We start from the raw sequence: 14275 nt of genomic DNA, 5'->3' as shown, positions 1-14275 counted from the left end.
TCCGTGTGTTAGAACCTCCCCATGCATCTCTCTCTTGACTCGATGCAAGGTCACACCCTTGTTTCCGACAAAGATATCATGCTTACCTCTACGCGCTATCGCAGTTAAGGCATAGCTTTACTACCCATTGTTGGAACTCCTACTCCAAACGAGCTAAGGTCTAGGTTGGACTTCTTACAGGGGAAATCCCCTAACATGCTGACGGGTCCAGCACCGTCAACATGAGCTTTCAATTGAGAGTTATAATTTTTTAGTTGACAAACCTTCTAAGGCTTTGTTTTGAGGCCTACAACACTGGGCAACCTTTTTCCTATTAGAACTACTCCAATTCCAATGGTGATGAAATCTTTACAGAATGTTTGGATTACCAAAACTTGTTTTTTCCTTATTTCAAGAGTCAAACTCATACAACTTCACTCCTCATGTGTAGTACCTCAAGATATGAAATTTCAACATGTAATACTTGTAAATGTCCTCCTTCCATTAGCACTAGGCTTAGTTCAATTGAACCTCTTAATCTCCAAATTTGATCTTTTTGGTAGACCGTGTGTTAAGCAAGGTTTCAACACTACGAAAAAATCCTAACTTATATACCTTGTATTATGAAAATTATGGTATCCCCGAGCCTAAATTTATTACTAGAGATACTTGGATGTTTCTTCTTTCAAATTCCATAGGTAGTACTCAATTTGCACTGTTAAATATTCAAATCGGGTTATTCTAATGAAACAACCTATTTAAGCCCTGTTTGAGGACTAGAGAAAAATCCCAGCTTGTATAGGGTGTAACTTCAAAAATATGGCAAGCCAGATCTGAAAGATTTATGCAATGCACTTCATTCTTTCCTCCGTCAATTACAAAATTATCATCCAATTCCAATTTTCCCCAAAAGAGTTTGAGTGAAAAGAATAAGATGCCTTTTCTAAAGGAGCTAAACCAAGCATCATTTGCTCTACTATGAAATGTTAAGGTCTAAATAATTCAAATAACATAAAATTAGAAATAATATGTCAGACCTTGAGAATAATTAAAAAGGTAAATTAATTGCAATGCCACTTCGAGAGAACAACTTCAATTACACATTACATACAAATATCTCTTGATGATCCTTAAAACTAGACCTCCTTGAGGTGTGTGTATGAGAGAGAGAGAATGGTACAATTCCAAATAATGAGTTGTCTACTAACAACAACAATAATATAATTATAGCAATGTAATGGCCAAGACCTAGATGCCTAAGAACTAGGATCTGTGTCAAGTAACAAGGACAAGAACATTCCAAATAAGGTCGAACCACATATCAACAAATTAATCTCTTACCCAAGGAAGTATAAGAGAAGTGAGCTAAAGGATGTTGCTTTAGATGTGAAAACAAATATTCCAAAGGGCATTATAAGTGCCAAGAAATAAGATTGTTCATATTAGAAAACAAGAAGGAAGGCGAGGGACCTTAAAAGAGAATGAAGTAACTGAATAACCATCCATGCGAGAAAAAATGGGCACCATATTATTACATGCCTTGGTAGGGATCTCCACCCTGCAAACCCTTATGATTGTTACATACATTAAAAATCAAAGGTTATTTATCCTAATAAACTTGAGTAGTACCCAAAACTTCATCAATGAGAAATTAACATATCGTCTCAATTGCTGTGTACCTAGTGCCAAACTTCCAAGAGATGGTGGTGAATGAATGAATTATCTCAAGCAAAAATGCGTCACAACACGAAGCCTAGAAATAAGATTGTTCATATTAGAAATCAAGAAAGAAGACGAGGGACCTCAAAAAGAGATTGAAGAAGTAATTGAATAACCCTTATCGCGAAAAAAAGTGGGCACCATATTATTACGTGCCTTGGTAGGGATCTCCACCTTGCAAGCCCTTAAGATTGTTGGATACATTCACAATCAAAAGTTAATTGTCCTTGTAGACTTCAGTAGCACTCAAAACTTCATCAATAAGAAATTAACAGTCTCAATTGTCGTGTACCTAGTGCCAAACTTCCAAGAGAGATGGTGGTGAATGAATAGCTTATCTCAAGCAGAAAATGCCACAACACCAAGCTTAGCATGGGAGATTATAACTTATCAACCTCCTCTACGCCATTCTTATTGGAGGGGTAGATGTGGTTCTAGTGGTGTAATGGCTTAAACCTCTAAGTGTGATTCTCGTGAACTACAATGAATTACTTATGAGGTTCTTTGGGAGGGACAAGAATATCAACTCAATGACCTCAAGTCACCTCCCGCCCAAGTAATAAGCTCACATGGAATGGAAAGGATCCAAAAGAAGTACTTGTAGAGTTATAGCTAAGGTTTTATTCTATCAAAGTCCAGCATGAAGTTGAAATTATTCATCAGACTTGCTACATACCTTGGAAACACATATTCTTTTCAAAAATACCCCCTAGAGATTATGAGTACCAAATTGAGCTCATACCCGGGAATACACCTCCCAACACAAGACCTTACATATTTATGTACCATCAAAAAACCGAGATTGAAAAACTTGGATAAGACATATTGGTTTTCGGTGTCATTGGACCAAGTGTCGACAACTCCAATAGTAGTGGTGGTAACAAGAAAAGATAATTCGAGGATATTCTTGGATTATAGATATTTAAATAGAATCACCATTAATGATAAATTTCCCAAAAAAAAATTATGAGCTTCATGGGAAACCTACTTTACAAAGTTGACTTTTTGGACATATGGAGGACATAATGATGTTTTACTCCTGCCTTTTGAGTTCACCCATGCTCCATCTACTTTCCAAAGGCTCATGGACAAGAATTTTAGACCCTCTTAAAAAGTTTGTGCTTGTTTTCTTTAATGATAAACTCATCTATAGGAAGACACGAAAAGGACACCTACAACACATCGAGCACAATCAACTTATAAAGGGTACAAATGTAATCGTAGTAAATAAGAGATGGAATACTAGGGTTATATTGTTTTACAGGAAGAGCTTGCGTCTGATCCTCAAAAAATTAGGTCTATAATAGAGTAGCTAATTCCCAAGAACATCAAGGGTTTTAGAGTATCTTTAGGTCTTGTGGGATATTGATGGAAATTTGTTAGGATTTTTTTTGTGAAGAATTTCAGGAAAAATACATGATTTTTCCAAATAAAAGATGTAATTTTTCCCTTGTGATTAGTTGCAGAGGACAAAAAATTTAGAATTTTTTTTCCAATTTTTACCCATTTTTTCTACTCTAGTCTCACATTACTGTCACAGTTTGTACAACAATGGCTTGAAAAGTAGGCAAAGCAAACCCACAATGCAAAATATCAATGATTTCAGGAATACATATTATTCTCGCAGCTCAGAAATATGAGTGGATAGAGAATACAACAAATGTATCCCCTGAAAGAAGAGAGTAAACTAAAGGTACACTGAATTCAGGATGTAAATTGTTTAATAGAAGAGTGTAATTACCAAGCCAGTAATAGAAGCTTCATATAGAGTCTGCATGCTATCCCCTGGCATTGGATCCACTCTATTGTTCTTCGTCCTTAATTCTTTTTAAGCTCTGAGTCAACCAGATAGCAGTCTCTCTTGACGAAACTATATCCTTTCCAAAAGGCTTGAGCACAACAGCAAGTTCTTCAAGTCTATGCTGCTGCAGAAGCTGTGCAGACAGCTCTAACAGACCTTCAAGAGCATCTGCTCGTTGACGATATGATCGTACATCAAGTCCCTTCCCCTGATATTCTTCTTCTTTGTGGGGAACATTCTGTGAAGGTTGTGATATGGAATGGCTTGATACATTAGTGCCTGATGGTGCATTCTTTACCTCTGTATCATCCCTTTTCAAGTCTGGCAATGAGGTGGGTACATCCATCTCTACACCATCCACTGCTGGCTGCTCCCCACCAATCCTAAAAGTGCTGTGCCTAATCACATGTATAACATCATTAAAGGCAGGGCGCACATGTACAGGTGGCTTCTCATTGGTCTGAATCGTTCCCTTCTCCTGAGTTCTGCCATAATCTTCCTCGTTTTCCTGATATAATGTTCTCGGCTGCTTACCATGGCTGGTAGGCGTTGAGCAAGTAGCAGAATAACAATCTTGCCTGGCTAAACACGATGAACAGGACTCGTCTCTTCCACTGGCAGATGGAGAACAGCTGTGGAATTCTGTGATTGCTTTTGACTTTGATCCAGGCACTTCCTTGACAGGAAACTTGACATGATCCAATGCTTTGGATTCACAAAATGACGACGAAGAAATGTTGAATTCTGGCATAAAATCCAACCTAGGAGCATTTACAGACACATCAGGAGATTGATCGTTAATTGTCACAGGCTGAACTGATTCAGGACATGAATCTTGCTTATTGTTCAACATATATGAGGGTCTTGTTGACACCACACCATCACCATTGCTTGTACAGGTTTCCTGTTCTGTTCTAACAGAAATACTATTGGATGGCTTTGTTTGTACATCAGGAGGTACTTTAACATTACAAGTGGTAGGAAATACAAAGGAATTTGCACTCTGTACTTCGCTAACACTTAGATTATTCTCTTGCCCTATCTTGACAGAAGTAACACTAGTTACCTCCTCCAAATCAGAATTCCCTTGAAAAGTTGTAACAGTGGAAAATGAGCACAACTGTAATGGATCACTCAAAGTCTCAGAAGGCATCTGACTATCTTTCTGCACCCCTTCATCAAAGATATTGGTTGGTGCACATCCTGAAGCGTTGGAAGTCATAAATAAATTTGCAGAGCTAACAGGAAGACAAGATTGTTGATACGATATACAGGTTTCAGGGTGTGGGTTGCAATCTTCCTCTTCTTGTATGTGCAGATCTGACAGATTTTGCATGACAGAGACAGTTTCATCTGTTGTATTGTTACCGGAAGTAAAAAACTGTCTCATCTTCTGAGAATGAGGAATTGAGTCATTTTCCTCCAGTTGCATTGATAAATCATCAGATGTCCTTGACAAACCAGGGACTGCCTCTGAACATACATAATCTTTTACAGGGAGATATTGCCTGGCAACACTTTGATTTGGATGCAATTGTATGTTGCATTCTTCTCCTGATTGCAAGAACTCACCAGTCAATTTCGTTTTCTCAGCATCAGAAACATAATGGACCTTTCCATTCGCTAGTGTTGAACATTGCTGATATGACAATTGTTGATGTTCAGGATGAACATATTCTTCCTCTGCCGTAACATAGACATCATTACATATCACTCCTTGTGCAATGGGTACTGCTTGAACAGTTGTACTGGTGACAAGAGGATAAGGCTGCCCAGATTCGCTTTGACTCTGTACACAAGAAATAACATCGACATTTGCAGAGAGAGCTTTAATACTCAAACTATTAGACGCTGATTGAGATTCAGAAAGATGCATGGAAATGTCTTCTTTTTCTTGTGCAGGAACATCATTAGGTATCATTCTTTGTAAATCAAGCATTTCATGGACATTTACAGTGGTGGATACAGGGTATGTTTCCCTCAAGACTTCATGGTTGTTTGAAAGCTGTGGATCAGTTTCTGACACTCTGGACATGAATGTTTCCTGAGGTAATCTGGGAGCAGAGTTGGCCCAAGAAATTGTACTCTGATGATCAGGAATTTCAAAGGTAGCAGCAGTGTCAACAGGAGGACTATTCTGTTTTGTCACTTTTTGAGAAAACGGGGAGCAAAATTTAATTTCTTGATCCCGCTTCACACTTCCATCCATACACAGCACCCTTTGAACATCAGTAACTACTTGAACATCTAAACTTGGACGTTTTGGACATGATTGTCTAGACACATTTCTGGCTTCAGCAAGGGAATCACAAAGTATTTCTTCATTCAAGACTTCAGCTTTGTCAGATGCTCCCTTAATTTCATTTTGTGGGCGAGAACCACGAGTGTTTGGAGATGAAGCCCTTACAGGACCCACAGGTTTAGAGGAAACTGGAAACGAAGACCTTCGGGCTGGAGTGGCAGAGGGTGGAGGACGCTGCCTTGTCTTTCCAGCAACTGCTCTTTCATCTTTAGCCTGCTGCAAAGGGGATGCATGTTGACTTGTTTCCTGTCTAGGCTTACTCCTTGGGGTGGACTCTGCAATAGGCAGCTATACCAGAAAATAGCAATGAGGGGCAGTTAAAATGAATGCGAAAAACTTATAACCAATTCTTAAAAGTGACAAAGATATTGCATTTCGTATTCCTTCAATATAAATAAATAAAACGCGTACTGACTTACCACATGCTTCAAAAGAGATGTTGGCTGTGCCTTCTTAGAAGAATCTACATTTGCTTTTGGCAAAGCCCCAGGTTTGTCTGAATTGAACCTGGGTATAGCAGAAGCCACTGTTCGGCTTACACGATTGCTTCTTAGTGGAGAGCCATTTGTTGGAACTTTTGCTTCTTCTTTCAAATTCACTACTGGACTTTTCGCAGGTTTCAGCTGTTTGGCATCAAATTTAGGTCTATGTTCCCTTTGTGGTATCTGCGACAGTTTGGTTTCATCTTCTTCAGGTATATTGGTGGTAGAAGAAGTTTGGATGTATGCCCCATCTGCTTTATTTTCTAAACTAGAAAATTGCCAGAGTTGGCCATCAGCCTCACTGGAATCATTTAAATCGCCACTTGGAAGTGCAAAGTCATTATTGGCTTCGCACTCACAGGCCACATCTGTAGTGTTTTTCCCATTTGCACTGAAGCTATCCCTGTCACTGTTGGAATGGCTACTGCTCTGGCTTTCCTCCATGTTTTCCTGAATACGGCGAGCCTTACGAATTGGTCTATCAGGTGTTGTACAAACTACGAATCCAGCTTGAGCAGAACATTGAGCCACATAAGGTTGTAGATGAGGATGCCTTAAAATTTCAGCAGCCTACAAGCACTACCAAGATCAGTTGGAAGTGTTACCATGCAAAATTATAAATTAGTAGGACAGCACAAACATTATGCATTTTCCCGAATACGTTTACCGTGGGCCTGTGTTCTGGATTTTTCCTCAGCATGCTTTTAATAAGACTTCTCCTGCAGCCATCACACGTCCATGATTCAAAAAAAAATCAAGTAGTGTTTACCCATAATTCAATTATTGTTAACCCATTTATTCTAGCATCTCAAAAATCTCATCTGAACAATCAGTTTAACATATGTAAAACTTCCTCTGACATGAAGATGTCAAGTTACAATCTCCTTTCTAAATGCCAGGTGTGAAGATGTTCTAGTGGTAATTTATATTATCCGTGTCAACGGTGCAAAGCACAATTCAACCATATCTGCCAAATAGCAACAAGTTGTGGAGTAATTTTAAAATTTAAGTTCAAAATGCATCCAATTTGTTCCTAAAATGGATGCACAGTAGATCATTAGGTACAATTGTTGAGCACTTGATCTAGGTCTCAGGACAGAGTAGGATATCTATTTGTGATATTAAGTACACTTGTGATTTGGTCTGTTTTGTACCATTGTATGTGTTATAAGTCACTTACGTGGAAAAATAAATGTAACCAGATCCTCTTTTGAGACGTCACAGTTACGTAATGCTGTCATTTGTATGTAATGGACTGTTCCACAACTTAAATGCCATCAACATTTATGTATACGCCTCTTTCTTGACATATTTACTGTCTTCAACAAGCCCCGCTTCCTTTACTGTAATTAAAGATTTCCATTTTCTCACCTCGTCCCATTCATGTCGATGTATATATGTTGTTACCCGGCCACCAAAGCATAAAATATGCTCTCAAACAATCTGACAGGGACAATTATTTTCAAATTATTCGCAATTATTCAAAGTTCAAATTAACATGAAACTAGAGACGGAGTTTTTGGACCAGTTGAAGCTATGACAAGGGGCAACGGTCACTTAAAGGGTCTCGCGTGTCCCTGCCTATATATACATACCAGGAATTAATATTCTCTTCTGGGTTACTGTTTCATATATTTTCCGTTTCTTTCTTTTAATATACAACTTAAATTGCTTAAATGATATGAATTCCTCACGGAGATGATTAACTTAGAAATGCACATGTAAAGATAGTCCAAACGCCTTGCGATCAAATTTTAGTGAATCCCATGGAGTTACAACCGTGACGTCACGATTCAATCGTTGAGTTACTGTTGGGCGTTGAGTTAGTGTGACGTGGTGATTCAATCGTTGAGTTATTGTTGGGCGGAGAGGGTGGATTTTATTAAAGTGTTTCTCAAAACTAGCATAGATTTATTTTAACTATGTATTTACCAAAAGCGGAGAAAAATGAAATCTTCCAAGATGCAAACATTCAATTTTTTTACTACAAAGAGTTGGTAAATACTGAGTTAGTATACATCTATACTGGTTAAATAAGATGTTTTTGTCCTTGGTTCATGGGAAAGTTTTATAAAAGTAAAAATAAAAACCAATATTCTACTTGGAATTCTTTCTATTTAAAGGCAAACGAGTTACCCAATCATCTACTTGAAATTATCTTTCTGACCAATCTCTCAATGCACTTATGGTTTCATTAAGTTTCTTGCAATAACAAAGGCTCTTTCTAAGATTTTGATTTGCATTATCTATGCAAGTTGTCTAATTTCTAAGTTTTTCCAGTGGGTTTTTCCGGTCTAATTTCTCTAAAATCCGGCTGGAATTTATTGAAATCACAAGTTTGATGGGTAACCCCTGCACAATCCAAGCGCCCTAAGGATTTTTCACCTCAAATGTTTCCACCAGATTCCAGCAACAGAAAGTCCAAAAAGTCGCACTAAAAACAACTCCTTATCTAAGTCTCTTTTAAAATTACAATGATTTTATCAGATTGCTTTAGATATGTTAATATTTAGACAGTATGTTAGTATTATAAGCTTGACATAAAATGCCAGAAAATCCTAGAGTTTGGTTGACTCCTAACTCTAAAAAAGTTGTAAAGTGGGTTTCCATTTGCCATGTGTAATATGTGTTCTACCACCTTTCGCCAAAATGTAGCCACTTATGCCAATGAGTCCTCTTATCCAAAGCAAAACTTCACAAATACTTTGAGCCATCCACTGATGACTTTAAGTTGCCTTTAGGTTTGGGAAAAGTAAGATGTGTTAATTGATCAGTTCAATGAGCACATTTGACGAAAATACTCTTCCCAAAAGTGCTATGAATTTTAGATCAGCCGCTAACAATAACCTTGGGACAAACAATTTAAGTTGCCTTTCGGTTTGGAAAAGTAAGATGTGTTCATTGATCAGTTCAATGAGTACATTTGACGAAAATACTCTTCCCAAAAGTGATATGAATTTTAGATCAGCCGCTAACAATAACCTTGGGACAAACAATTGTATTTCATAAAGGCTTCTATCATTCATCTAAATATGTTTTTTATGTTTTTTATCAGTACCATGGTTGTGGGGAACCGCTCCTAGAGTGCCCTCCGAGCAGGAGCGATCCGGGAGCGCGCTCCCGAAATTCGCTCTCACAGATCGCGCTCCTGCAAAAAAATCACTCCCTAGTTTTTTCACAATTTTTTTGTCACAAAGATGTTCCAAACGCAAATTTTTTTCAAAGAAACAAGAGTTTTAAAGTAGGGCAGCCTAATATTCAAGTCTATCATTCATGGTAATGTTAAATTCTTAAAGTAAAAGTGACATTCTCCTTTATCTTTTATCACGAGGAGAATGTCACTTTTACTTAAATTTTTAACATTACCATGTAGTTACTCGGGATGTTTGAGAGTGGTTTCAACCTCATTGGATTTCATATGGAAAAAGTAGAATTTTAGATCTCACTCAAAATCCAGCAGACTTATCAGTTTTTCAGGATTGGGGGATTGCAATGTTTCCATTAGATTTTGTCATGTACTAGGGTATGGGCCTAGCATTGATTTATTTTAACAAAATATTTACTAAAAGCGGAGAAAAATGAAATCTCTCAAGATGCAAACCTTCAATTTTTTTACTAAAAAGAGTTGGTAAATACCGAGTTAAGATAGATTTACACTGGTTAAATAAGATGCTTTGTCCTTGGTTCATGGGAAAGTTTTATAAACAAAAAAAACCAATATTCTACTTGGAATTCTCTCCATTTAAAGACAAATGAGTTACCCAATCATCTAATTGAAATTGTCTTTCTAACCAATCTCGATGCGCTTATGATTTCATTAAGTTTCTTGCGATATCTGAGGCTCTTTTTAAGATTTTGACTGGCATTATTTTAAGTCTCTTTTAAAATTTCAATGATTTTATCAGATTGCTTTAGATGTTATGTTAATAGATGGTATGTTAGTATTATGACCTTGACATAAAATGCCAGAAAATCCTCGAGTTTGGTTGACTCATGACTCTGAAAAAGTTGTAAAGTGGGTTTCCATTTGCTATGTGTAATATGTGTTCTACCACCTTTCGCCAGAATGTAGCCACTTAAGCCAATGAGTCCTCTTATCCAAAGCAAAACTTCACAAATACTTTGAGGCATCCACTGATGACTTTAAGTTGCCTTTCGGTTTGGGAAAAGTAAGATGTGTACATTGATTAGTTCAATGTGCACATTTGACGAAAATACTCTTCCCAAAAGTGCCTATGAATTTTAGATCAGCCGCTAACAATAACCTTTGGGACAAACAACTGTATTTCACAAAGGCTTCTATCATTCATCAAAATATGTTTCTAATCAGTCCCATGGTTGTGGGGAATTGCTCCCGGAGCGCTCCGAGCAGGAGCGATCTGGGAGTGCGCTCCCGGAGCGCGCTCCGAGCAGGAGCGATCTGGGAGTGCGCCCCCGAATTCGCTCTTGCAGATCGCACTCCTGCAAAAAAAAAATCACTCCCTAGTTTTTTCACAATATTTTTTTGTCACAAAGATGTTCCAAACGCAATTTTTTTCAAAGAAACAAGAGTTTTAGAGTAGGGCAGCCTAATATTCAAGTCCATCATTCATGGTAATGTTAAATTCTTAAAGTAAAAGTGGCATTCTCCTTTATCTTTCATCACAAGGAGAATGTCACTTTTACTTAAATTTTTAACATTACCATGTAATGGCTCAGGATGTTTGAGAGTGGTTTCAACCTCATTGGATTTCATCTGGAGAAAGTAGAATGTCACTTTTACTTAAATTTTTAACATTAACATGTAATGGCTCAGGATGTTTGAGAGTGGTTTCGACCTCCTTGGATTTCATATGGAGAAAGTAGAATTTTAGATCTCCCTCAAAATCCAACAAACTTATTAGCTTTTCAGGATTGGGGGGATTGCAATGTTTCCATTGGATTTTGTCATGTACTAAGGTATGATACTCGTATTTAATCAAGAGCACAAAGCCCTCTATGTACCTTGATGTTAGTGACATTGATTGTCGAACTCCTCTATCATGAACCTACTAAAAATGTACCCATCACTCAAACAAAATCTTGACTTGACATGCTACATTTTTTCTATCTTATGTTAATTGCTTAGAGGGAGATATTAATGACAAAGATCCCAAGATAGACAATGATTTGATGATATGTAGCTATTTGTTATAGCATGATTTTTTCGGAAGCTAGAGGCCATCTAGAGCCTATTTGTTGATGTATTTTCGGTTCAAAGATGGATTGCAATCAATGCTATTTTGGTTATGTGCACCCTGACATGCTATATGAATGAGAACTTGTCACTTGTGGACGTGGTTGATGAAAATTATAACTTATAGATGATTGATGTTATATGGTTTAATCTATGTTTTTATGCTTTTTATATCTAATTCATCACTCTACATGCTTTTGTTGACATATATGCATCAAAATATATAAAAATATATATTATATAAAAATTCGCTCCTGACTTGGGAGCTTTTGAAAATGTCACTCCCCTCTCCTGCTCCCAAGTAACCTTGACCAGTACTCTTTACAAACTATAAGATGTTTAGATTATTAATGACTAAAATGAGTCTGTCTCAAGTAAATGATATGATACAAAATGTACATAAACTGGATTATTTTCCATCTTTAGTGCATGTCGCGGGTACATAGGACACATTCAGTATCTTTAAAATCTGGGATGGGCAAATGTATGCATGCATTGTGTATCAAGTAGACACATATATTACACTGTGCATTGTGCGATAGATACAAAATTTCACTAACAAAGCTCAAGCTAATTGCTCTTAATAAACCCTGTAGAAAGCTTTTCTCTAGAATAGTAGTGCACACTACAAACCATTTTGTAACAACAGTGGCATTTTAAGTAGTTAAGCAAATAAGAAAACAATATGGTTGATGGATTAAGTAGTCCAATCCAGTATCACTAGTAAAAAAAAGAAAAAAAAATCATATTTTGGAAAAAGCAGTCTCATTGACCTCTTTGAGATCATTTGTTGGACATTAGTAAAATTATATTTTCTTATCTATGCTACAAAATGATGTGTAGGGATTGAGCACATTTTCCCCATGCTTTTCCAGTGTCCCAAGAGCTCAAGGATGTTGGAGAATGTCAGCCCTTGGGACTTATGAACATTGGAGAATATCCTAGATTGGAGTTTAGGACATCCCTAAGTACCACATACAACGACCAAAGTACCTAGTATAGTCAAGATACTTCCCTGATCTAAATTACCAAGATATGCATATGGGTAAGGAATCGAGATAATTACATGGGGCAATTTTAATCTTTGGACGCCTAGATTTTTAGCTTGTGGAGGTTGCCTTTAAGATCTATCTTTTTTGTATAACATGACCTATATGTTTAAAATGTTATCAAATATTGCTCGCGCGGCTCTACTAAACCCTAGTTTCTCCCTCTGCTCTAATCTCAGCCTACAATGGCGTCCTCGGAGGGGCTCCTCCCCCTCCTCCACCCTCTGATGAAAGACATTTCAAGCAATGTTGGATGCCCTCTCAAAGCGGCCCAGAAGTAAAGAGTCGCAGACCAAGTTTGTCAAAAAGGTCGATTCAATACCTTTTGGCAGCACTTCCCGCAGGGGCTAAGAGAACGACCTTATCTTTCGTTGAATGCGCTGTCATCGGAAAATTTATAGGGATGTGGCCATCCCCTAGCTCAATGGATATGTGGATTGATCAACCTACAGATCGAAGATGAAAGGAGATATCAGGCTATATGCATGCGCCAATGGATTCTTTGCTTTTTTATTTGAACTTGAGGACAAGGATGTAATTTACATAAACGAGCTGTATTTTTTCGAATCTAGAGGTATGTATTTGAATCAATGGACGTTAGATTTAACCCAAATGAAGATATTCCTACAGTGATACCTATGTGGATAAAATTACCTTGGCTTCCTCTATCTTACTGGAGTGATGACTACTTCAGAGCCATTGGAAATGATGTAGGGTGATATTGGGATCGAGCAAAACCAAAAGGATAGCAATTTGCATGTGCCAAGATGTGTAGAAGTAGATCTAGAGAAGGGATTGCCTTCAAAAATCAATCTCACACTAGGAGGTTGGACTCACCGTCAAACCCTAGATTATGAGTAAATCCCCTTTAAGTGTCGTTATTGCCATGAGTATGGCCACTTTTTAAAGGATTGCAAGAAGGACCCAAGCAAGGAATCTGCAACAGCAGTAGATCAAAGGGGACAATGACAGACACAAAAAAGAGGAGGGAACAGAAATAAAGACAATGGGAATAGGCAACAGCCAGAGCAACAACATGGGCAGAACAAGAATGGAGCTTCCACTTCATCAAATCCGTTTAACGCCTTGCAAAATCCCTCTGAACATGATCAAGATCCGTCCAACCCAGAGTAGAAAATGGGAGATCAAAATGAGGAAGAAATTTTAGAAGGATCTAAAGAAGGAAAACTAAATGAGGAATAAGGAGAGAAGATCCACCAAAATCAACACCGGAGATAGCTTAGCCAACTCTCTCTACCCCTCAATCAGGGAATGCAAAAAGGGAATCACCACCTATAGGAGTAACCACCAAAAACATGTCGCAAAATAAAAAATGGGCATATGATAGTAGCAGCCATGAGATGGAAAGTACCTAGAAGAAGACGGGACATCCACCCAAAAAAGCAATGTAGAAAAAGTCGCGATAAAATCAGCAAAACCCGAGTTTTTGAGATGGCCGATGTTATCAGCCAACTTTTTGAAAATTGAAAAACTCGCAATTTTATCGTAAAAGTCCTGATAAAATCAAGAGTCGATGCAAAAAATCGTGTATTCTATCTGGCTTGTGCATAAGTGAGGAAAAGGGTGAAATTTTCAGTCATTTTTCACTTTAACTTCTACCATTCGTCCTTGTGGAGAGAGGTGTTTGCCACTACCCAAGAGTAGGAGATTTACCAGTTTGTGGCGTGGATTTGTTCACTGCTTAATGTGAGAGACTCAGGGTGTCGA

At 37.7% G+C, this 14275-nt stretch overlaps 1 protein-coding gene across 3 annotated transcripts in view; it reads right to left on the bottom strand.

Annotated features, from left to right (window-relative positions):
- Window positions 1–3254: 3254 nt before the first annotated feature.
- LOC149218983 (uncharacterized) overlaps window positions 3255–14275 on the bottom strand; it is a 78475-nt gene continuing 67454 nt past the window's right edge. For all 3 annotated transcript variants that reach the window (XM_089384193.1, XM_089384190.1, XM_089384191.1), the window contains 3 exons: window positions 6951–7002; window positions 6221–6853; window positions 3255–6089 (listed from right to left, as the gene is read on the bottom strand). In XM_089384193.1, the coding sequence (XP_089240319.1) occupies window positions 3501–6089; window positions 6221–6853; window positions 6951–7002 (3274 nt within the window). In that variant the 3' untranslated portion in view covers window positions 3255–3500. The remainder of the gene's footprint in view (window positions 6090–6220; window positions 6854–6950; window positions 7003–14275) is intronic.

The sequence above is a fragment of the Pinus tabuliformis genome, chromosome Q (genome assembly GCF_031772625.1).
Source record: "Pinus tabuliformis cultivar Carrire ecotype Pingquan chromosome Q, CPIR1, whole genome shotgun sequence".
Taxonomy (NCBI): Eukaryota; Viridiplantae; Streptophyta; class Pinopsida; order Pinales; family Pinaceae; genus Pinus; species Pinus tabuliformis.
Note: the sequence above shows the minus strand (reverse complement) of the source record. Positions and strands in the feature narration are given on the sequence as shown.